This window comes from Lissotriton vulgaris, chromosome 9 (assembly GCF_964263255.1).
Source record: "Lissotriton vulgaris chromosome 9, aLisVul1.2, whole genome shotgun sequence".
NCBI lineage: Eukaryota > Metazoa > Chordata > Amphibia > Caudata > Salamandridae > Lissotriton > Lissotriton vulgaris.
Genome location: NC_141697.1, coordinates 1,243,882,077 through 1,243,908,763, shown reverse-complemented (window position 1 = coordinate 1,243,908,763; position 26,687 = coordinate 1,243,882,077). Strand labels below are relative to the sequence as shown.

The window sequence follows — 26,687 nt, the reverse complement described above, 5'->3', positions numbered from 1 at the left end:
ATGGCCCTCCTCCACCCACAGGCTCCAGCCTGCACCTCATCCCTGGTGACTAGTGAAAGAGCTTGCTCTTCTGCTAGGCCGCTCTATGAGTGTCATCTTTTTTTCTGGTTGCCTTTCTTCTTTTTGCCTTGCCTTTTTTCTGCTTGCCTCTGTTTCTATTTGCCTTTCTCCCCTCCGCTTTCCTTTTCAGTGCCTCTTTCCTTTCCTTTGCCTCCTTTTCCCTCATGAGTTCCCTGCCTCTGTTGCCCCCGCGGCCCCTCTCCACAGAGTGTTGTTCCCGTTCCTGCCACCTGCCTCCTAGCTGTTCACCCTCCCTGATCCTTACTTAATGGTGGCAGTGTGCAGCTAAAGGCAAACCCATCTAAGCCCATCCATGATCAGCGCCAGGGACCCTGGTCCCCGACCCCCTCACCGCCATGACCCCAGCACGCTCCATGCACTCAACCCCGGACGCAACAACAACTGCCAGCTGTGAAGCCGAGCAACACCCAAGGCCCAATCTCCAGCCAACATTGCTGTTGCACCTTCACCCATCTCTGGACCCAGGCAGCTACCCCCAACACACCAGACACCACCGCACACAAGCCACTGAGCTGCATCCTCCTCAACGAATGCTTCCTGCACAGACATACAAAAATCAGGGACCTCCTCAACACTCACACACCTGACATCGCCTTCCTCACAGAGGCCTGGACCAACGCCAGCTCAGCACCCGACATCACAACCGCCATCCCCGACGGATACAAGATCCTAAGGAAAGACCGCCCAACCACCCCACTGCACACAAGTGCATGTCCCTCCACCCACGCAGAAGCTGCAATAAAGTCTCCGAAGAACACCTCACCTCCGCACTCACCTGCACTTCTCCCCTTACTATGACGGATGCCAACACAGCGACAAGCAACCTCCCCCAATTGATAACCAACTGCTCCAACACCCTCGCCCCCCTCCAGAACACCACAAGATGACACAACAAGAATGCCAACTGGTTCACAACGGATCTCTGCGAATCCAAGCGCTCTGCCATTGACTAGGGAAGAAGTGGAGAAACAGCAAAACCACAGAAGCACACTCTGCCTCCTAAGCAGTCATCACAGAACACCACCAACTCATCAAAACAGCAAAGAATAACTTCATCCAAGACAGAATCCTCTCCAATGCCCACAACTCCAAGGAACCACCATACAGAAATTTGCCAAACACAACAGCGAAACAACCAACGTCCATCCCTCCCAAGACCTCTGCAATAAGCTCAGCTCCTTCTTTCACCTCAAGATCAAGACGCTCTACTACAACTTCGACGACCACGACATTGCCTCTACCCCCACCCCAACGATGCCATCCAACAGACCCTTCTCACCTGGAGCCCTCTCACGACAGAAGACACCTTAAAGACCGTGAAGAGCATCCACTCCGGAGCACCTACTGACCCCTGCCCGCCGCATATCTTCCACAGGGCAACCAATGCCATCGAACCCGAGCTACGCTGAACTATCAACTGCTACCTTAAGACCGCCACATTCCCCGATGACTGGAAACATGTCGATGTCAACCCCCTCCTAAAGAGGACGTCCACAGACCTGATGGATCTCAAGAACTTCAGGCCCATCTCTCTGCTCACTTTCGCCACCAAAGTCATCAAAAAGGCCGTAAACACCCAGCTAGCTCATTCATAGAAAGCAACATTATCCTGGACACCTCCCAATCTGTATTCCGCAGCAACCACAGCACCAAGACTGCCCTCCTCGCCGCCACCGACGATATCCGCGCCATCCTCGAAGAAGGCCACACGGCAGCCCTCATCTTTCTGGACCAATTAGCAGCTTTCAACACCGTCTCCCACCGCACACTAGCCACCAGGTTCCACGATGCCAGCATCCGAGAAATAGCCTTAGACTGGATACAATCTTTCCTCTCAGGCAGAATACAGAGAATAACGCTCCCGCCCTTCCCCTCAGATCCGACAGAGATCAGATGTGGAGTACCCTAAGGATCCTCCCTAAGGCCCTCACTCTTCAGCGTCTACATGGCCCAACATCGTCAGACACCACAGACTCAACATTGTCTCCTACGCTGATGACACCCAGCTCATCCTCTCCCTCACCAAGGTACCCGACATCACAGGCGCAATTTCCAAGAAGGGATGAAAGCCGTTGCCACCTGGATGAGCAACAGCTGCGTGAAGCTCAACATGAGAAAACAGAAATCCTCATCCTCTGCTTCACCCCCTTCGCATGGGACAACACCTGGTGGCCCCCTGCCCTCGTAAACCCACCCACCCCAGCGGACTTCGCACACAACCTCAGCATCATACTCAACTCTTCACTCACCATGAATCGTCAGATCAACGGCGCATCCTCCGCATGCTTCAACACCCTCTGTATACTTCGCAAGACGTTCAAGTGGATCCCCCGACTCCAGGAAAACCATCACCCACGCACTCGTCACCAGCAGACTGTACTACGGAAACACTCTCTATGCCAGAATCAACACAAAACTCCTCAGCAAACTCCAGACTGTCGGAACAACGCAACAAGACTTATCCTCAACATTCTACGACACGACCACATCACCCAACACCTCCGCGACCCCCACTGACTCCCCGTCGAAAGAAGAATATCCTTCAAGCTGCCCACACATTCCTACAAAGCCTTCAACAACACCGGACCCCAAAACCTCAACAACCGAATTGGACTAATGCGTCCAGAGTAGGGGCCTGCGCTTGACCTCAAGGTCAAAGGCTCTATTCCTGGCGGGTCCACTCAGCCTTTCATCCTTCTGAGGTTGATAAAAGGAGTACCTTTGAGTTGGGTAACATAAACATCTGTTATTTAGCGCCAAGAAGCTCCCGCGCGAACATGCGCTTTACAAATATGCATGTTATGTTATGTGATAAAAGCATAATAAAATATAGGTGACGAGTGCTTTAACTGTATAGACTTCGAATTAAAAATGCTTATGTCTCTTGTGTCCAAGATGGCAGTGCAGTGACAGCACCCCTGCGCCACACCCAAGCCACCAGCCAGGCTTAGGAGATTCAGAATCCCCAGGCTTGAGAATGACCCCTCCACCCCTGAGGGGGGGTTATGCCTGAAGATGCTGGGGAGAGACCCCAGCAAAGGAACCCGTTCAGGCTGAAGAGGACGGCTGCCCTGTGGGCTACGAGCCCCTCCTTAGGCAGGTTTGCATGCAAGCTTTAAAAGTGTGGCCGTCGGGCTACACGTCATGCTTTCCTTGTCAGCCCAGTGGATGGCACCACACGCGCAGCCGTCCACAGCTGACATTTAACTCGCTGGGCTACTGGGGTATTTTTCTGCAGTAAATATTATGGCCATACAGGAAAATGAATGATGCCAATTCGGAGTTTGTTTTGTCATGCCATGTTTTAGGGGTAACCACACTTATGCTAGGGGCGGGACAGCATTGCCACAGTGTGTCAGTCCACAAACATAGGGGTGATCGTGCAAAACAGGAGGTTCTTTTTCAAAGGAGAGAATTGCAGTGTGTGGATCAGAACATGTTTTGGAAGGGGATATAGTTTACTATCTTGACCGATCATAAACCCCTTGTAAACCTATCGTCGCTACATGGGAATAGAACAATGACTGCTGGGCACGTAGGGCTAGCATCTTAATTTCAAGCTTTGTAGTGTAGAGTGAGTTTTCTCCTACAAAAATAATATTCATGTCAATACTATATCTCAACTACCTTGAAAGAAAATGAGCAGGATGAAATTAAATGAAATGAAAATGGGTATTTATAAAGCACACAGCTACTCACATAGAGTGTCCCGGCGCTAAACCACCAAAACTGTAACAGAAAGCTTCACTCCACCAACCAGAGTGCTATTGCTGAAACAGCCATGGTTTTAGTTGTCTCCTAAAAAGCAGCAAAGGCAAATTGTTCCAGAGGCGTGCTGCTAAAACATGAAAGGAACGTCCCCCTATCCGAGAGCGGGCAAACTTGGGAATGAACATGAGGGACTGTCCTGAGGACCTTAACCTCTGACATGCTCATGACGAGCTCAGCTTGTCATGAGGCACGGTTGCGTTGTGCTGATGACGAGCTCAGCTCGTCATGACCTCCGCGGAACGCCCACGCGGGGATAATTCCCCTGCTGTGCTGGGCGTTCCATTCTAACGGGTGGAGTCATGACGAGCTCAGATTGTCATGAGGCACGGTTCGCTAAGCTGAGCTTGTCATGACCTCCGCGGAACGCCCACGCGGGGATAATTCCCCTGCGGTGCTGGGCGTTCCATTCTAACGGGCGGAGTCATGACGAGCTCAGCTTGTCATGAGGCACGGTTCGCTGAGCTGAGCTTGTCATGACCTCCGCGAAACGCCCACGCGGGGATAATTCCCCTGCGGTGCTGGGTGTTCCAATTCTAACGGGCGGAGTCATGACGAGCTCAGCTTGTCATGAGGCACGGTTCGCTGAGCTGAGCTTGTCATGACCTCCGCGAAACGCCCACGCGGGGATAATTCCCCTGCGGTGCTGGGCGTTCCAATTCTAACGGGCGGAGTCATGACGAGCTCAGCTTGTCATGAGGCACGGTTCACTGAGCTGAGCTTGTCATGACCTCCGCGGAACGCCCACGCAGGGATAATTCCCCTGCGGTGCTGGGCGTTCCATTCTAACGGGCGGAGTCATGACGAGCTCAGCTTGTCATGAGGCACGGTTCGCTGAGCTGAGCTTGTCATGACCTCCGCGAAACGCCCACGCGGGGATAATTCCCCTGCGGTGCTGTGCATTCCATTCTACTGGGCGGAGTCATGACGAGCTGAGCTCGTCTCAAGCACCGCAGCACGCGGCCCTCCTCCCCCTGCGTAGCAGGGGAATTAGCCCCGCGGCGAAGGGGTTAAGACCCGTAGAGGCTGGTAGCGTTAGATACTCCTTCTCAGATAAAGGGCACCCGTACCATGGGACGCTCGATAGGTAAGCACTAAAGCCTTAAACGGGATCCTCTTTCTAACAGGGAGCCAGTGCCGGGCCTTCAGGAGGGGCGACATGTGCACTCTGGGATTTACCATAAGAATAGCTCTGGCTGCCGCGTTCTGGACAACCTGCAGCCGATTAAGCAGATATTCGGATAACCCCAGATACATGTTTTGTCATGCCATGTTTTTAGGGGTAACAACACTTATGCTAGGGACTGGACAGCATTGCCACAGTGTGCAGAGTTCATAAGTCAGCAGTATCAGTCCACAAACATAAGGGTGGCTGTGCAAAACAGGAGGCAAAGCGGGATGTGAAGTGGCTTTTACCTCTGGGGATGTCATGACTGTAAGAATGTATACTTTTATACAGCAGAGTGGGTAAGACAGATGGAGAAGTATTCTGCTCTGTGGAAAGTTCAGGAGTTTGTCATGGAAGGGTGGGCGGAAGGACGGATGGCGTCAGACGAAGCGCTATGGATAGGTCACAGTTAATTCATGTCCTACTCACCTGGTGGCTGGTTTATCCTGTGCTTGCTCCCACAGTCCTGGTTCTCCATGTGGCACACCTCATCTCTGTCTTTTGCTCTTAATGAAGAGACAGTGGTAGCAATGAGAGGACCTGTTAGCAAACGCAAACAAATAAATTCATGCTGGTAGACTTTGTGAAATTCTGTAAACTATCAATGGGCAAGGCGTGGCTTGACAGAGCTGAACTGAGGCAAACGCCTTTAGACACCTGAAAGAAAGGCTAGAAGTGTCAACTTGAGGCAGCATGCTACACCATCAATGACCTCCATGACCTATGCAGTTCCTTGGTCTAGGGACCTGAAACCTGTTATTGTGGGAGATACTGAATATATAGGGTCACTGGTGGACGGGGCTGCAAATTCTGGGTACGGTCTAGGGACAGTGGAGTATGCACGGCTTCCAACTACTAGGGCCATTAATGGCCTACTTCCCAGTCCTATTGCTGAATGTGCAGGTTGGAATCATGGGGCATGCACTTGAAATTATTTGCAGTTTTATGTAGTGTGAAGCTGAGCATTCAGTGTACAGAGTGCTTCTTATAAACAGTGACTGGCAGTGCAACAATTAAGGAATGGATTAAAAAATAGAACAGTACTAGGTAACTGGAGCCCACTGAGATATGTAATGCATGGCCAATGAGGATTGTTACTGCATGAGACGAACTGCATGTGACCCCTAACAGTCTCTAATGCCTTAGCACACTGGTGCATGTAGTGCCTGAACCCTTGTTGTAGGTACTGCCTTAAGTGGCTGGCATATTTACTGCCTGGGGACACTGATGGATGCAAGGCCTAAAGCATGTATGGCCTGAAGCTGGTCATGTATTCAGTGGCTGTAGCTCATTACTACACAGTGCCACTAATGCTCATTACTGCATGGGGCCACTAATGCTCATTACTGCATGGGGCCACTAATGCTCATTACTGCATGGGGCCACTATTGCTCATTATAGCATGGGGCCACTAATGCTCCTTACTGCATGGGGCCACTAATGCTCATTACTGCATGGGGCAACTAATGCTCATTACTGCATGGGGCCACTATTGCTCATTACTGCATGGGGCCATTGTGCTTCTTTCTGCCTGGGGTCACTGCTGGACGTACTGCCTCCCTCATGCCACTGACGTACGTAAGTCCTGTATAGCACCAGGACACCCTGTGCCCACTTCACAAGTCCATTAATCATTATTAATGTATACACAATCTACAACACTAACTTCCAGAGCCTGGGGCTATATTTCTATGTTCTGCCAGGGGCCATTGATGGGCATACTAGGTGCGGCAACTGACCTTTTCACTGTCAGGACCTACTGCCGTTCACACTGATATTTTAAACTTTCTGGGGCCATTGGTGTATGTCCTGCCTGGGGGTTACGGATGGCAACGGTTTGAAAATACTGACGCTCACACTGTCTGTAGCTACTGATATTCACGAGGATCGGGGCCATTGGTGTGTGTACTTTCTGTGGCCTCTGATATGCGTTACTGCCTAAGGCCATTGCTTCTAATTACTACTTGGGGAGTACTGGTGCTCATACCCTCCGCGGTCACTGATGTTCTTAAGTTTCTGAGACCACTGGTGCTATGGACTATCCCATTCCATTTATCCGTTAATGGCCTGGGGCAATGAAATGTATTGTTGTCTCTGGCCAGTGATGTATGTACTATTTGGTGCCAATGATGCTCTCTACAGCTTGGCGTATTAATGAATATCACAGCCTGTACACCGCTAGTAAGGTGCAGAGACACATATAACAGGCTAGATTACCGATACATGTTATTGTCTGTGGCAAATGAAAGGGCATATTATCAACGGCCAGTGATAATTATCGCTGACCGTGCTTAGCGATAAATATATTATCGCAGGCTATCTCTGGAATTTATCATCCTGGTAGCGCATCATTAACAACGCGTTTCTCCAGGGCGATAAAAACTCCAGAGATAGCGAGCCTATCGCCCTTTTGCAGGGAACATTGCTGGCTTTCCAGCGATGTTCCCTGCAAAACGGCGATAACCTTGCTGTACGACCCTCGTATCAGCGTAATCCACCCCAATGTTAGGGATAGGCAAGTCTGCATTTAAGCAGAATTCCGTTTTGGGAGAAAACAGCTGTTTTCTCCAAAAACTAACGTGTGCTAAAAAGCTGGGGCAGCCTTGTAAATATTGTGATGTGAACATCAGCGATATTTGCAAGGTTGTTCATCTTGGGTACGCCCAGTGACGCCCACTTTGCATCTCATTAGAGATGCAAAGGGAGGTGTTGGGAAAAAGGGTACAAACATGCGATTAGGCATGTTAGCACCCCCTTGTAAATGGGTTGATAGTTTTATCTCCACTTTTTTGGCTTTTTAAGCCAGAAAAGCGGAGATAAAGCCCTTGTAAATATGCCTGGAGTCATAGACACATGTAGTGCCTGGGGCCAGTTCTGCATATCTGTCCCAAAACACACAAGATGATGGACGGAATGTTGCACAATGGCAAAACATTAACCCCCAGTCACAGATCTGGGTTTAATCCATCATTATTTTGCTCACCAAGCCACCCCAGTTCAGACATGGCCATATGCAAATCAGTCCAGCCCGATCTGCCAAGCCATGTCTTTCCTGGACCGGAATCAAGCATCCTAGGACTGGTTTCTGGCTATCAGCCATCTTCAGCCAGGATAGCTTGACTCCAGTGGCTTAGTGAGCATGGGACCCACGTCTGGGCATACCCTTCCCACATAGGGTGAACAGCAAAACACACAAGATGATGGACGGAATGCTGCACAAAGGCAAAACATTCACCCCCAGTCACAGATCTGGGTTTAATCCATCGTTATTTTGCTCACCAAGCCACCCCAGTTTAGACATGGCCATATGCAAATCAGTCTTGACCCTGTGCCTCATGGGAACAGTACAGCCCGAACTGGCAAGCCATGTCTTTCCTGGACCGGAATCAAGCATCCTAGGACCGGTTTCTGGCTATCAGCCGTCTTCAGCCAGAATAGCTTGACTCCGGTGGCGTAGTGAGCAAGGGACCCACTTCTGGGCATACCCGGCCAACTTAGGGTGAACAGCAAAACACACAAGCCTCGGGCCAACTGCTGCATATACTGGCTTGGTCACAGAGACACTGAAGTTCATGCTGTCTGTGGCCCTTAATGCCTATAATCTCTGGGGTCACTGATCCATGTGTTGCATAGTTCCATTGATACACTTGTAGAAACGGAAAAACCTCTGAGACCCAAAATCAAACTCAGTCACAACCACCTGAGTGAGATGAAGAAAATGCATTTAACGTGCACAGGAGCCTCAGTTGGGTGCTGAGGGCTCGGATAGTAGAAGTAAAACACAAGCATTTATAGTCACAAACCACAACATTTCATTATAAGTCGTCTGTGTAACAGGTCATGTCTAGGCCCTCGTGTCCCGGCAGGTGGTGCAGAAACATTTTGTGCTTGGAAATTCGCAGTGCATCATTATTGCCCTGAAAACTGCACCCTTTGCAAACGACAATTAATTTTCTTGCGTTTTCTGTAGTCTTTGCTACCGATATGAGCTGACAGGTACTCCTTGTATCAAATGCGCGCAAACAGCATAGTGCCTGTTCACTATGCCAATCAGTCATGTTGAGGTCAGGCACATGGACAACTCCCACAATGCCCTCTGCAGTCAATCCGCAGACACTTCCTTAGAGTTACAATGAAAGGATGAATATTTCCGTTGCCCTCACCGCCGCTCTTAAAGACTTTATAACAGTGAATGTTTTTTTGTACAAACAACATGTTCTTCTCCCTCGTTTCTTCTTCGGCAAACAACTGTAAAAATGTTTTTGTCACACTTCAAAAAAAAAAATGTGAAGAATAACTGGAAAGGTTAATAAACTGCATCTGAAGGAACATCATTTAAAGCATCAAATGTATTTGTAGAATATTAAAGATATTGAAATGTAAGAGAAGTCCTCTCCTTCCCTTTTAAGGTCGAGCCTAGCGGCAGCGCGCATGCGCTGCTCGCTCTGCGAGACTGCTGTAGTAGAGTATGGGAGAGAAGCTGCTCCCACTCTTCTCCCATATTTTTCATTGGCTTGTGTCATTGTTTTTTGTAAATGCTGTCTTCTGATTTGTTAATAGGATTGTTAGTCACTCCTCAGTACGGCCTTGTCTCCATTTGTAACCTCCCATGGCTACTGGCCTCTTTACTTCAGTTGTTACACAGAACCTGTTATTTAGTCTGTAAGCACTATTTACTTTATTGAGTTTCTCTTACTGCAGGCCGGACATGTGCTGCTTCAGCTGAAACTGCTTGTGTTTTTTTAAGGAGCACGGCCGCCCCCGTAACTCGGGTGCCTGCTTTCAATCACTTTAACCCGGCATTATCTTGTGTCTGTTTCAATCCTTCAAGTAAAATGGATTTAGAAATGATAAGGGATTTAAATCATGTGAATTCCAGGTAGCACATAATCCTGTGCTAATGACAACAACACATCTGTGTTACATAACATCTGCACTAAAGCCACCTGACAGGTTGTTTTCATAAGCCTGTTTTATTAATAACAACAACACCAACACCATCACCTCCACCAATACTACCACCAATGCCGCCAATACTACCACCACCAATACCATCACCACCACCAAAGGTACCACCAACACCACCACCATCAATACCACTATCAATACCACCACCATCAATACCTCCACCAAGACTACCACCTCCACCAATTCCACCACCAATACCACCACCACCACCACCGCCAATACCAATACCACCACCAACACCATCAACACCAGCAATACCTCCACCACCACCTCCACCAATAATCTGTGTGTGAGGAAGTTTCACCTATTTGTCCTGTTTCAGTATATTAAAGGTAGAACATGTGTGAGTGTTCACCATATCCGTTTGGATGCAGAGAAAATGCGGACGTCCTGGCGTGGCTGGTTCCCTCCATGGTCTCCATCTAACGAATAGATGAAACTTCCTCACACACAGATTATTGGGATACTGTATTGAATAACACGTGCATTCTACTGGCGTTTGGTTCTGTTTCTAACTTACTTCAGATACTCACAAGACTTTGGACTTGCACACTTTGACCCAGATCGATTTCTGCCGGTTTGGAATTATAACCGGCATTCCGATCACGCAACATTACGGCTCCACTTCGCAGACGTCTTACTTCTTATCACCTTGGATTTAACTGTAGATTTTAACTTGTGCCCTACCGGGTTGGAATTATTACTAGCATAGGGACATTACAGCCTTTCGACAACTTGGTTGCGTTTTCCATCAGAATAAAGAAACTATGACATCACCTAAGAATTCTGTACAAATTGCTTCAAATGATATTTGTATTTCCTATTGAATTTATGTATGTGTGCACAGGATTTAGCTATTCTTGTTAGTTTTAGGGTTTCCCTACACACATTAGGGGTTACAAGGGTCTCCTCTTCCTAGGTAGCACCATACGCACTATTAAAACCCACATATACTGACGTAAATTTGCTGTGCACCATCACTTCCTATATACCAAAACCCCTAACCTTCAATTTCACCACCACCAGCAATACCACCACCACCACTACCACTACCACCACCAATACCACCACCAATACCACCACCACTACCACCACCAATACCACCACCACCAATACCACCACCACCAATACTACCACCACCAATACCACCACCACCAATACCACCACCACCACCAATACAAGCAATACTACCCCCACCAATACCACCACCACCAATACTATCACCACCACCAATACCACCACCACCACCAATACCACCATCACATCAATGACCGCCACCTCCACCACCACCACCAATACCACCAACACCACCACCGATACCAACACCACCACCAACGCCAATATCAATACCACCACCAATACCACCACCACCAATACCACCACCACCAATACTACCACCACAATACCACCAACACCATCCATACCACCACCAATACTACCACCACCACCAATAAAACCACCACCAACATCAATGACCGCCACCACCACCACCACCAATACTACATACACCACCACCAATACCACCAAGACCACCAGCACACCAATGCCAGCACTGATACCAACACCAACACCAATATCAATACCACCACCACAAATAACACAACCACCACCAATACCACCACCACCACCACCACCACCACAAATATCACAACCACCAACACCACCAATAGCACCACCACCAATAGCACCAATACCACCAATAACACCACCACCACTACTGCTACCAATACAACCTCCAACAACAATATCCCCACCGCCAATACCACCACCACCGCCAATACCACCAGCAAGGCCACCACCAATACCACTACCAATACCACCACCACTAATACCACCACCACCACCAATACCAATACCACCACCAATACCACAGTTATTACCACCACCACGAATAACACCAACACCAATACCACCACCACTAGTACCACCACTACTAATACCACCACCAACACCATCAGTAATAAATACCACCACCAATACCACCACCATCAGTTCCAATACCACCACCATCAGTACCAATACCACCACCAATACCACCACCAATACCACCACCAACACCACCACCACCAATACCAGTACCACCACCACCAATACCAATATCACCACCAATACCAACACCTCCAATACCAATGCCACCAATGCCACCACCACCAATACCACCACCACCAATATCACAACCACCAACACTACCAATACCACCACCACCACTAATAGCACAAATACCACCAATAACACCACCACCAATACCACTACCAATACCACCTCCACCACCAATACCACCATCACCACCAATACCACCACCACCAATACCACCACCACCAATACCACCAGCAATGTCACCACCAATACAACTACCAATACCACCACCACCAATACCAATACCACCACAATCAATACCACTAATACCACAACCACCACCACTAATACCACCAATACCACCACCAATACCACAGTTATTACCACCACCACCAATAACACCAACACCAATACCACCACCACCAATACCACCACCACTAGTACCACCACCAAAATACCACCACTAATACCACCACCACCACCACCAATACCACCAGCAACACCACCACTAATAAATACCACCACCAATACCACCACCATCAGTTCCAATACAACCACCATCAGTATCAATACCACCACCAATACCAGTACCACCACCACTAATACCAATATCACCACCAATACCGCCACCTCCAATACCAAGGCCACCAATGCCACCACCACCACCAATACCAGCACCACCCTTACCACCAATACAACAACCACCAATACAACAACCACCAATACCACCACCACAACCAATACCAATACCACCACTATCAAAAAAATATCACCACCTCAGCGCCTCTCGCTCACTAGTAATATGAGGGGCACTGTACGAGGCCGGAGCTGCAGCCGAGACCATCCCTCCCTCCCTCCCTCCCTCCATGCCTGCCATAGAGCACAGCCTGCCGTGAACCAAGAGGTGAATCCAGGGCTCTACTACAGCTGGAGTGTTTTTATTACGTCAAGAATTGCAATGACATTACGCAATGCCACACTGCACACTCAAATCACAGAGAGGGCAGGAAATAGCCCCCCCTCCCGGTCTTCCTCCTGAGTCGTGACAGTATAATTACAGACTGAAATATGTTGGAGCGCCTTGTTAGTGTTTATAGCTCGGATTATATGTAACTCTAACTTCACACTTTGTATCTGTGTAATTTACAACACATACACATCTTGACTTCACTATTTATCACTACTTTGAAGACGTCGCAAGCCAGTCTCATCCTCTGATACTTACAATCTAACAAACGGTCAAGAAGGCCCTTTAGTGCAATGCAATATGTCTCGCATTTGCGAGAGTTTAAGCTATTAGTATTTTAAATGACATTGCCTTTTATTTATGTTTTAAAACCCAAAACATAAATAAAAGGTATTGTCATTTACAATGCCAATAGCTCAAACTTGAGTGAATGCGAGACCTATTGCATTGCAAATGCTTCTTTTGGTCCCTTCCTAGGTCTGGTTCAAGGAGGGATTTTCAGTCAACATTAGATGGTATTTTTTCTTAATGGGACTTGAGTAGTGATTACTCTTCAGCTTCGATCGCAGTGAAGACTTTGGGGCCGATTCACAGAACTAACTTAAGACAAAATCCAAAACTTACTACTTTTGATATTCATAGAAGTTAGGATTTTGTCTTAAGTTTGTCTTAAACAGACTTAAGACAGACTTAAGTTAGGATTTAGTCTTAAGTTTGTCTTAAGTCTGTTTTAAGACAAAATCCTAACTTAAGTCTGTCTTAAGACAAACTTAAGACAAAATCCTAACTTAAGTCTGTCTTAAGTCTGTCCTAAGACAAACTTAAGACAAACTTAAGACAAAATCATAACTTCTGTGAATACCAAAAGTAGTAAGTTTAGGATTTTGTCTTGTTAGTTCTGTGAATCGGGCCCTTTGTACTTAATTAGTGGCTGTTCCTCCCAATAACATCATTCAAACATCAGTAAGTCAAACATAATTCTAAAATATTTTAACTTATGAAGAGATATAGGAGGATATTGGGCACACGTGATATTCCTTTGTATATGTTGCCCAACAAATTCTGCAATCCATTGAGCCTTTTCTCACATCCTTCACCCTATTTATTTATTTATTTTATTTTTTCAATTTATAGGGCGCAACAGCTACCCAAAAAGGGTTTCCCGGCGCCTAGACACAGCTAGTTTGAGGACAGAAGAAATGGCTGTTGAGTATTATTGTTCAAATAGCTAGGTCTTAACAAGCTTTCTGAACCTGATGTAATTTTCTTCCTTCCGGATGAAGGGAGGGAGCGTGTTCCAAAGGGAGGGTCCCAGATGGGCAAAGGATCTGCCACCTGTTTTCGCCCGTTTGAATCTCGGAACGCAGAAAAAGGCTGCCGTCTGCGACCGAAGGTTTTGCTTGGGAGTGTAGAGGTAGGCGAGGGTTTGAAGATATTTAGGTGCTGTACCTGCTTTAATTCTGAACATATAGTTCAGGGCTTTAAAGAGGATTCTGTTTTCAATCCTGAGCCAATGGAGTTTCCGACGATGGTTCGAGACTCCGGAGTTTTTGGGAATATTGCATAGAAGCCGAACTGCTGCGTTTTGCACCACCTGCAGTCGGCCGACTACAGATTTGTTTGCGCCCAAGTACAGAATGTTGCCGTAGTCAAGCCTTGATGTAATGAGGGCATTGACTACGGTCTTTTGCGTGGACAAAGGCAGCATCCAGAGGATCTTCCTCAACCATTTAACTATGGTGAGGCATAGGCCAGTTACTTTACTGGCCTGTTGGTTCATGGATAGGGAATTGTCCAGAATGAAGCCCAAATTTCGAGTGTGGGTCACCGGAGTAGGAAGGGCGCCCATCTGGTCAGGCCAGTGACCGGGATTCCACAGATCTTGATCTTTTCCCAGGACCAGTATCTCCGTCTTGTCGCCGTTTAGTTTTAACTGTTTTTTTGTCATCCAGTGCAGGATGTTTAGGAGTCCTTCTTTGAGTAACGAAGGGGAGTGAGGACAAGATTCGGATATGGAAAAGATGATTTGGGAGTCGTCGGCATAGTTCATAAGAGTGAGACCCGATTGTTCAACAAGGTCGGCCAGGAGTTTGAGATATAAATTAAAGAACAGAGGGCTAAGAATAGAATAGACCCTTGGGGCACTCCATGGGATGCAGGCAGGGTGTCCGAAACGGCTCGTGAAGATGTAATCTGGAAGGTTCGGTTTGTCAGGAAGGACCGGATCCAATCCAGTGCCTTTCCTCTTACACCATTTTTGTGCAATTCCCTACAATATCTGATTGATATTTGGGTGGAAGATTAGTCTGTATTTCATATTTTACACCGTACAGCCTTTTGTTTGGTCCACTAGGACAGTTAATACGAGACACGTCCATAGATTCACTGCTCCTTTATCCTATATATCCACAGACATCAAGTCGCGGAGCTGTATGAACCTCTCGAATCCGCCCTGCTCTTACACAACACACCTCCATATTTCCCACACACCCTCTAAAGTTGGGCTCTAGATCCATACACACACATTAACATCAGAAGTGTTCGGAGAATGAATCTGTAAGATCGAAACAATATCGATACAACTACAATATGGTTTTAGCACTGAGAGGAAGCTTGTCGTAAGGTGCTCTGTGAATGGACTCACCGGCTCATTTTAGGGTTCTGCGAAAGCAGAAGATCAAAAGCACAGCCTGGTCTCCTGAAACAGCAATCTAACCACCTACCCTCCTAGAGTTCAAACCCTGAGGCATACGTCAAGGGAGTAACCTTACCCAGTGAGATCAAGGCCTGGTGAATTTCCTTCATCACGTTCCTGCACAGTTCCTTCTGCCAGTCCTGCAGGAGCTTCCATTCCTCTTCGGAGAAGCAGGCGGACGCATCATGGAAGGCAACTGGAACCTGCCAGAGAAAAGGTTCAACACAAAGACAATGGTGTCTCTCTATACAGGTTGCAGACTACTGCTATATACATTAACTTGATTGTACCAGGGGAAACCCAATAGACCCGTGTAGGCTTGGGCAATGATTCTTTCAGGTCAAAGAAATGCTACAAGGGATTTATTTTTGTAGTATTATAGCTCAGTTGGGAGTCGTATTATTAGTATCTAACTCCAGTGTACCAATAAAGTATCACAAAATGTCAAAAATAGAAATTAATCTATGGAAGGAAAAGGAAACACGGAGAAAATATAGAGTATGTTATTCAAAGAAATTTTTATATAAATTCAATAAAGTAAATTGCAATTCAGAGTATGGGGAGACATACATAAAAAGCAAACAAGAAGTGAACAGGGGTATATATAACTTCACCACATCAGTTCACAACTTGGACATCAACTCCAATCAGTTAATAACAACAACCAAAAGAAATTAATTGGTAATGGTTGTGTGCCTGTGCACAAGCAGCATAGAAGGAGATGATGTCGTTTTCCTTCCATAGATTAATTTCTATTTTTGACATTTTGTGATACTTTATTGGTACACTGGAGTTAGATACTAATAATACGACTCCCAACTGAGCTATAATACTACAAAAATAAATCCCTTGTAGCATATACATTAACTGGCACACAGTTAACCACAATTAATATTTATTTATTTTTAAGGCAAAATGTAAGGCCACAAGATGTGTAATATATACAGTGAGTGCCAGTAGGCTAATGTGAAGATAAGAAAATACATGTGAACTCCACTGTCAATGTGATCCTGCTAGCACTTAACTAAGCCTTCTTCTGCCATCAAGTAACAACATCATGGCGGCCAAACTGAAGCTCAACCACTCAGGATTCATTTGTGATATAAGGTCACTACCCACTCTGAAAGTTTCGGAATGCCGGTCATGCGGTCTGGCCTGGGTGACCACATCGCAGACCGATGCAGAGAAATTAATAATCAATGTTCCACTGAACACTTAAGAGGATATGTATTTAAGGTATTTTAAGTGCAATCAGGTATTCCTAAGAGGCACTGAATTTTCAGTTGGGTCATTACTAATTGTGCGTTGTTTGTGTAGGAGGAGAAGCCCCACTCCTCCAGGGACCCAACATTTTCCAATAGCAAACTTATAAATATCACAGACATTTATAGAAACCCACCAGGATGTGTTTGACACAGATTTCAGTAGTTTCCCTCATTTATTGGAGAATACTATGGCTAACTAACTTACATATCACTTTCACTCGCTTGAAACTCATGTCCAGTTCCAGAGGAACCAATGAACACAATGTGGGGCATCTTTCAGAATATGGCAATTACCTACATCATAGCGCAGCTGGGAAGGCACCAGGCCCAGATGGGGTACCAGTTGACAACTTGTAAAGCAGCCAGGGACCTATGGGGCCCCATTCTGACACAGGCGTTTTGTTTAACGCGGTTGGTGAGTGTACGATTCCTCCCTCCTGGGCTGTCTCATATTTGTGCCCTTTTTAGGTTTTGCCTGCAATGACTGCGCATGCGCAGTCTCGCTGGCGAGATCTTATGACTTTGAGGGGCTTTCACTAGAGGTCTTTACGCCCCGCCCCTCTTTCCCATTGGCTGGCGTCACCATTTATGCTAAACCGTGGCCAGCCATTGGGAAAGAGCTTGTGGTGACGTACGTCTCACTCTTTTTCGTCCGTCCCACTTGGACAGACTGCCTTGACTTCCTTCTGCTGCAAAAGGTTTGTTATCTTTATGGGGGGGCCAAACACAAGGCCCCATAAAGATAACAAACCTAGCCAGGCCGTCCAAGTGGGACGGCAGAAAAAGAGAAAACTCTGTGTCAAGGCAAGTGCTTTTTTTTTTACTAGGCCTGATTTTAGGTTTTCAGTTCGACCCGGTGTACTCTTGAATTCTGATGCCGGATTCACAGAGTTTTTATGTGATAGTCGTACTTCCTACCGACCCACATGTGACCTACTCCGAACAAGACATGCTTACTTGTGTGAAAAAAAACTTTGTGAATCAGGGCGGCCCCTACACAGTGCAATAATCAACGTTAATAAAGGAATTTTACAGCTTGGTATTTAAGCAATCGCCTGTACTTTGGCGTCGTGTCACACTTTAAAGGGGTGGCGGGGGTTAAGTAAGCATGCAATGTCACTGCCAGGCCAGATAAGATGAGTGAGGCATGACCCCTGCATGTCTGAGGCGAGCAATCCGAGCACAGACAGGGCCAAGTTCAGGACACGCCCCGTGCCAAGGATTCACACAGTCTGGCTGCTCACCACGGCCCCAGAATGCATCAGGGCTGGCCGCCGCTTCGGCGGTAGACAGGGCCGCATCAGTGTTGTCCCACAGCACGCTCTCCAGCTGCAGCCCGACACGCCGTGGAATGAGAGCCATGAATGGCCGTACTGTGCTGCCCCCGAGCAGCCACAATGGGAGGTCACAGGGGGCAACTGGCCCATTCTGCTGGCAACAGGCTTTGTGTCAGAGCAACATACGGCCCCTGGCCCGCACCTCCGCGCACTCCTTTTCGCCTTCTTAGCAAGATGCAAATGGCTCTGAGAGAGAATGACATTTTAAAACTCATAAAGGACACAGCCAGCTCCCCTCGCCATGCCTGGAGTATGTGGCGTGTCACGCCCTGCCTCATATTTAATGACAGCGATAAGGACGCTGCCTGCCTGGTGGCAAGCGTGGCCAGTCCAGATGGCTGTCTCTGTAAGTGTGTTGGCTCCCCTTGGCGCTCTATGACAAAAGGACCATGGGTGGCAAATTATCATGCAGGCACCACGGCACGGTGGGTTGGAATCGAGTCAGGCAGGCGAGGCTGACTGAAGCAAGCACACACAGACAGCCCAGCCACACTGCAGGCTGTATTATTTCAGAAATCACTGACACATTACCGGCCAGTGTGGGCGACTCAGGACTCACTGGCCTGCGTCACAGCTGTGCTGACTGACCCTGAGTGAGGTGAGGTCGATCATGCTGTGCCGACGTCCCGCCGGTCCAACAACAAGGCCGGGCTTTAATATAAATTATTGCCCCTCCTGCGCAGGCAGGAGCACACTCGACTCAGACAGTCTCAGAAGGGACGCCGCGCGGACCGGACGACACAGCTGCTGCAACTGCTCCAGTTGAGTCCCCGGCAACCGCTTCTGCTCACCGACCTCACTTCCTGTTCCAGGTGGACGTGAGGCCGGAATTTCAGGCAGCAGGGCAGTTTGTTCGTAACATTGTAGCAAGCACTGAGTCTGAGACAGGCAGAGCCGCTCTTTAACTGTTGAGCTGCTGCTGCCGTCGTTGAGTGAAGTCTGCTGCGGCCGGGGCGCACACATGGCTTTCAGAGCAAGCGCGCACTAGCACCTGGCGTTAAGTGGGCAGCTATGAGGTCAGTGGCAACATGCATGACAATGCATTTCAGTGCGGTGATGCGGGAACACCATACTGAAATGCGTTAGCGTCACGCCTGATGAGTAATACTTGGCAGGCATGTTGGCTGAACAGGCTGTCGGAGCAGGAGCGCAAAGGACACCTTTACAAGAAGCTCTACTGTGTGGGTAGGTGATGAGAGGGAGGGGCTCACGCGTAGACTGCCCACCACGTTTTGCAGGAGTACTTTGGCTGGGTCTATAACTGTTGCAGCATATTGTATTGGCAGCCAGGTGCCTAGGAGACTCCCCCGGAGACAAGACTACTTGTACTGCGCATGTGTGTTATTATTGCACAGGCGTACAGAAGTGTTTAGGTAGTAGGTGTGAGATTTCACTGTCAGATTATTGAAGACATGTGGCTACACTGCACTGGTGTGCCACCAAACTTTACAGGTGTGTGTGTGATGGCTGTGTCGGTGTGAGTGATGGAGTGCTGTTTTTTGACCTGGTTATGCAGGTACGTGATGCACCCTGATGGTGTCATTATTTCTTCAGTAGTGTGATTTGCAGTGTGTGACTACAATGCACAGGCAAGTGACTTCCTGTCCAACTCCACCATCGAAGTGTGAACCTATGCCATGTACAAGAGCTTTTTGTGCAGGGCTTCGACTGAAGCAAACAGGAATGTATCCATCCTGCAGGTGTGTGTCGTGCACTGCACAGGTGCCTGGGGACACGATATAGTGTGAGCCTGCCTTTTCCAGAGTGCCCCTGCGAGTGTCCGGATTGCCTGGGTGCCTGGACGTTGGGGCGAGGGGTGGGTCTCTGCGGGGATGTCAGGGTGCTGGTCTTGTGACCCAGGGGTGCTTTGCAGTTATGGAAAGGTGGGAGGAGGGTGGTCCCTGTAGTGTGTGAGTGTAATTTCTGTGTGTCTCTGGTTGCTTTGCAGGTGTTTGGGAGGGCGTGGTCTGGGAGGGGTTGAGTAAGTGGTCTCTCCTTGGGCCTAAGAGTGGGCGCCAATGGCATGTGTGAGGGTGGGTGCCCTTCGTGTCTGCAGGGATGCAGCTTACGTGGCTCCCATGATGCTCTGCATGTACGGGAGGATGGGGCATTGCAGATTTGTGAGGTGAGGAGAGTGTGACTCGGGGTGTGTGAGGGTGGATGATCTGCAGGTGTCTGTTAGGGGCTCTGTCGGTGTGAGTGGGTATTCCCTAGGTGTATTGGGATAGGAACTTTGCAGATGCAAGAATGGGTGCCCCTGATTGTGGGTGTCTCTCTCTAGGCGGTCTCCCAGGGGTTCTGCAGGTCTGCAGGAGTGGGTGTTGTTTTTGTGTGTGGTAATGCTTCTTCCCAGGTCTGAGAGGGGTTCTTTCAGTGTGTTCGGTTGGTGAGTGTGGTGTTTGGGCCCTAGGCCCACATACTAATGTAAATGAGGTGACGCAGACACAGGGATGATAGTTCGTTAACTGGCCCTGAGCACGTGCGCTCAGCCCTTTTTATTAGCAGGGTCATCTGACTGATGATGCCTGTGGTGGGTGGGTGTTCAGTGTGGGTTACACCATACTGCAACACTAGACTGCTGACTCTACGTCACTACAGTGAGTGCAGTCGCTCTGCAGGGGATGGTGGGCGGATACTCCCCAGGCAGAGAGCTGCTCTTGTGTCTGCAGAGCCTTTGCAGGTCTGGAGCTCCTCAGCTTGGGGAGAATGTACAGACAGGAGCTCGTTCCGGCCGCGGAAGGGGAGAGGGCTGCAGCACCCACTGCCTCACAAAACTTGATGGATTACTTTTTTATTCGGCGTTTTGAACAGGTTTTGACACTTCCCCTCGGCTGCTCTGAATGTAAAGTACACGTCCACACTGGATTCAGTAACCGTTTATGTATAATTACACTTATGTTACACCACAGTTATTGAGCGTTCACAGATTTTTTCGTAGATTTAGCTCACGGTTGCCCATTGATTTGTTGTAAATATTGTTTGAGTGCGCGTGTGTTTCTCCAGCTGTAGTGGGTGTGTAGAGATGGCCATGGGGCTGCTTTGAAGGGGAATATTGTGCCTGTGAACATGGGCTGTTTCAGTGAGAAGAGATAACAAGCATTGAAATGTAACAGGTCTCACCTTTTATTAAGTTAAAGCCATTTGCTTTGCTGTACAATATCATTACCAAAGCAAATGGCTTTAACGAAATCAAAGGCGGGACCTGTTGCATTTTCAATGCTTGTTCTAGAAGGGAGATAAGTCAGATCCCAAATGTTATCGCCTCATTTCCCTGCTAGACTCATCCGTACATCTGGTGAGTAAGATATTACTAATCAGATTACAGGATAACTTTATCTTATCAGAAGCACTGTTTGGATCCAGGAAGGGCCTGGGAGCGGCCAAGCACTGTGTGAGCCTGGAGTTGCTGATCGGAGGGTCTAATAGGGCTAAACCAGGGTCCCTTTACCTATGCTTTGCTGATTTTAGCTGTCAGTTTGACCTGGTGACCATTCTATTCTCTGTCAGCTTCCCTTGGTGCCCGGGGGAGGTCATTTGCTTCCTCGCACACCTGGATGGAACTTACCATCTAAGGTTGGATGTGGTTCTTGTGGTGAATGTTCTCCCCCTTTAGGGTACGGAGGGGAGTTAGACAGGGCTGTGTGCTGGCTCCCCTTTTGTTTTCGCTCTTTTTTAATGGGGTCGACGATGCTCTGCAGGCTGATGTGCCCAGCGTCGCCTGACGCCCCGTTCCTGTGCCGTTACACACCAATGCTGTTTTATTCTCTAGCAAAAAACAGAGTTGATGGACAGAATGTAGAACAATGTCATACATTCACCCCAGTACAAGGATCTGGGCCTAAATCCATCTTTTTTTGCACTCCACACCACCCTGGGTTAGACACTGGCTATATGCAAATCAGCTCTGACCCTGTGCCTCATGGGAACAGTCCAGTCCGAACTACCAAGCCATGTCTTTCCCAGACTGGAATCAAGCATCCAAGGACCGGTTTCTGGCTATCAGCCTTCATCAGCCCGGATAGCTTGACTCCAGTGGTGTGGAGAGCCTGGGACTCACGTCTGAGTATACCCAGCACACTCAGGGTGAAAATTGCAAAAAACAGAGTTGATGGACAGAATGTAGAACAATGTCATACATTCACCCCAGTACAAGGATCTGGGCCTAAATCCATCGTTTTTTTGCACTCCACACCACCCTGGGTTAGACACTGGCTATATGCAAATCAGCTCTGACCCTGTGCCTCATGGGAACAGTCCAGTCCGAACTACCAAGCCATGTCTTTCCCAGACCGGAATCAAGCATCCAAGGACGGGTTTCTGGCTATCAGCCTTCATCAGCCCGGATAGCTTGACTCCAGTGATGTGGAGAGCCTGGGACTCACGTCTGAGTATACCCAGCACACTCAGGGTGAAAATTGCAAAAAACACAGTTGATGGACAGAATGTAGAACAATGTCATACATTCACCCCAGTACAAGGATCTGGGCCTAAATCCATCGTTTTTTTGCACTCCACACCACCCTGGGTTAGACACTGGCTATATGCAAATCAGCTCTGACCCTGTGCCTCATGGGAACAGTCCAGTCCGAACTACCAAGCCATGTCTTTCCCAGACCGGAATCAAGCATCAAAGGACTGGTTTCTGGCTATCAGCCTTCATCAGCCCGGATAGCTTGACTCCAGTGGTGTGGAGAGCCTGGGACTCACGTCTGAGTATACCCAGCACACTCAGGGTGAAAATTGCAAAAAACACAGTTGATGGACAGAATGTAGAACAATGTCATACATTCACCCCAGTACAAGGATCTGGGCCTAAATCCATCGTTTTTTTGCACTCCACACCACCCTGGGTTAGACACTGGCTATATGCAATCAGCTCTGACCCTGTGCCTCATGTGAACAGTCCAGTCCGAACTACCAAGCCATGTCTTTCCCAGACCGGAATCAAGCATCCAAGGACCGGTTTCTGGCTATCAGCCTTCATCAGCCCGGATAGCTTGACTCCAGTGGTGTGGAGAGCCTGGGACTCACGTCTGAGTATACCCAGCACACTCAGGGTGAAAATTGCAAAAAACACTGTTGATGGACAGAGTGTAGAACAATGTCATACATTCACCCCAGTACAAGGATCTGGGCCTAAATCCATCGTTTTTTTGCACTCCACACCACCCTGGGTTAGACACTGGCTATATGCAAATTGTAGTGTAGTTCCTAGTTTCCCACTAGGCCCTGCGCATTGGAATAACATAAACAGTAGTATCGACGTAGAAGTGCGGATCTTCCAGGCCTCTACTGACTATGCTAAACTTAATTGGGTTTGTTACCAACTAGCTCAGAGGTCACTGGAAACTTTATTGACTGAATATGAAGTGATCAGCTTCCCTGGCACAGACAAGAAGGGATTCAGTTTTCCAACAACCATGCAACATGACAACTTTGCTCCTCAGATCAAGAGTCGATCTCTAGGGTTGTGTGAAACAATAGACAGTTATTTTACTCAATCAGGTTAGTGCAGTTTACTTTCACAATATGTAGAGAATAGAGAGACGGGCGTTTGTCAATAAAGGGTTAACATTTATTGAACAGTCTTTCTTCTCGTACAAGAGAAATGTATTGCCACAATTGCAAGACTTGTTATTATGAAAAGTACGTACAGTAAGAGAAGTATTGCAAGATAATACTGTAAAAGCATTGATATGGTTTCTTAGCCATACAATGGTTTAAAAGTAATAAAACATATATACATTCATATATACATTAGGCTAAAATACTCAACTGGTGCTCCTAACTACGCCTACCCCAGTGTACCTGACCTAAGCCTAATACGTGGGAGGGGAGTAAGTAAGTAGCTTTAAGTTAAGTTGGTTTTGCCAAGGTTTGCTTCAAGAATTCTCTTCTAAGGGTTTAGTCAACACCATACCTCTGAATAGAATGATGGAGGTCTGGTATCTCCTTCAGGGGGAACTCGGTATCCCAGTCACCCGCGAGGGCAGACTAGAAACGCTGGAGCTGGATTTCTCTGCAGGAGAAAGACAGCGTCTCTCTTCAGCGCGTCGAGGAGAAGGAGGGGGACAGCGTCCGCGGGCAGCTGGCATCTGCTGGGCTTCTTCGCAGAGGGACGGCTGTTCAGCTCCTAGTTTCACCACACCATCGTTCGCGCTTTAGCAGTGATAATGGTATCAGCAGCTTCAGGCGACGGGCAGCAGGCTGCAGCAACAGGGTGCTAGCTTCAGCTAACAACGGGAATGGGGACACCAGCAATTGCTTAAGTAATATTTATATCTGACAGGTGCCTGGTTTGAAGTAAGTTTGCTGGACATAAGACGTCAATTAAAGATGTCACTAGGAAGTGATAGCTATCAGTTGCTCATTAGAGTTCCATTACTAATCAAAACACAGCAAGCGGGGATTTCCAGGTTTGCTGAGTTTTTATCTTGTTGAAGAACTCGGAGTGTTAATCTAGGAATATCAGATAGTGACTTCTGCTCTGTCATTGCACTAATTGGTTGCAAAGGAAGTGGCAGAGAACTATTCTGGAATGTGGCTCTGTTCGTGTGAGGCCAGAGATGACTTTCTGAATATCGCACTTGAACGGTTATGCCAATATAGGGAATAAATGGATTTATAGCCGAATAGGGGCATAAGGTCACAGTATCGATCAGGATCCTAGATAAGCACGCAACAAAATCAGCTCTGACCCTGTGCCTCATGTGAACAGTCCAGTCCGAACTACCAAGCCATGTCTTTCCCAGACCGGAATCAAGCATCCAAGGACCGGTTTCTGGCTATCAGCCTTCATCAGCCCGGATAGCTTGACTCCAGTGGTGTGGAGAGCCTGGGACTCACGTCTGAGTATATCCAGCACACTCAGGGTGAAAATTGCAAAAAACACAGTTGATGGACAGAATGTAGAACAATGTCATACATTCACCCCAGTACAAGGATCTGGGCCTACATCCATCGTTTATTTGCACTCCACACCACCCTGGGTTAGACACTGGCTATATGCAAATCAGCTCTGACCCTGTGCCTCATGGGAACAGTCCAGTCCGAACTACCAAGCCATGTCTTTCCCAGACCGGAATCAAGCATCCAAGGACCGGTTTCTGGCTATCAGCCTTCATCAGCCCGAATAGCTTGATTCCAGTGGTGTGGAGAGCCTGGGACTCACGTCTGAGTATACCCAGCACACTCATGGTGAAAATTGCAAAAAACACAGTTGATGGACAGAATGTAGAACAATGTCATACATTCACCCCAGTACAAGGATCTGGGCCTGAATCCATCGTTTTTTTGCACTCCACACCACCCTGGGTTAGACACTGGCTATATGCAAATCAGCTCTGACCCTGTGCCTCATGGGAACAGTCCAGTCTGAACTACCAAGCCATGTCTTTCCCAGACCGGAATCAAGCATCCAAGGACCGGTTTCTGGCTATCAGCCTTCATCAGCCCGGATAGCTTGACTCCAGTGGTGTGGAGAGCCTGGGACTCACGTCTGAGTATACCCAGCACACTCAGGGTGAAAATTGCAAAAAACACAGTTGATGGACAGAATGTAGAACAATGTCATACATTCACCCCAGTACAAGGATCTGGGCCTAAATCCATCGTTTTTTTGCACTCCACACCACCCTGGGTTAGACACTGGCTATATGCAAATCAGCTCTGACCCTGTGCCTCATGGGAACAGTCCAGTCCGAACTACCAAGCCATGTCTTTCCCAGACCGGAATCAAGCATCCAAGGACCGGTATCTGGCTATCAGCCTTCATCAGCCCGGATAGCTTGACTCCAGTGTCAGGGCAATTATCACCCCGAGTGTGCTGGGTATACTCAGACGTGAGTCCCAGGCTCTCCACACCACTGGAGTCAAGCTATCCAGGCTGATGAAGGCTGATAGCCAGAAACCGGTCCTTGGATGCTTGATTCCGGTCTGGGAAAGACATGGCTTGGTAGTTCGGACTGGACTGTTCCCATGAGGCACAGGGTCAGAGCTGATTTGCATATAGCCAGTGTCTAGCCCAGGGTGGTGTGGAGTGCAAAAAACGATGGATTTAGGCCCAGATCCTTATACTGGGGTGAATGTATGACATTGTTCTACATTCTGTCCATCAACTGTGTTTTTTGCAATTTTCACCCTGAGTGTGCTGGGTATACTCAGACGTGAGTCCCAGGCTCTCCACACCACTGGAGTCAAGCTATCCAGGCTGATGAAGGCTGATAGCCAGAAACCGGTCCTTGGATGCTTGATTCCGGTCTGGGAAAGACATGGCTTGGTAGTTCGGACTGGACTGTTCCCATGAGGCACAGGGTCAGAGCTGATTTGCATATAGCCAGTGTCTAACCCAGGGTGGTGTGGA

The 26,687-nt window shown here is 48.1% G+C and overlaps 1 protein-coding gene across 1 annotated transcript in view; it reads right to left on the bottom strand.

Annotated features, from left to right (window-relative positions):
• Positions 1–26,687, bottom strand: part of LOC147693179 (uncharacterized) — a 708,628-nt gene that overhangs the window by 670,974 nt on the left and 10,967 nt on the right. Inside the window, 2 exon segments of the mRNA XM_086939582.1 lie at positions 5,447–5,557; positions 15,800–15,926. Coding sequence (XP_086795708.1) covers positions 5,447–5,557; positions 15,800–15,926 — 238 coding nt within the window.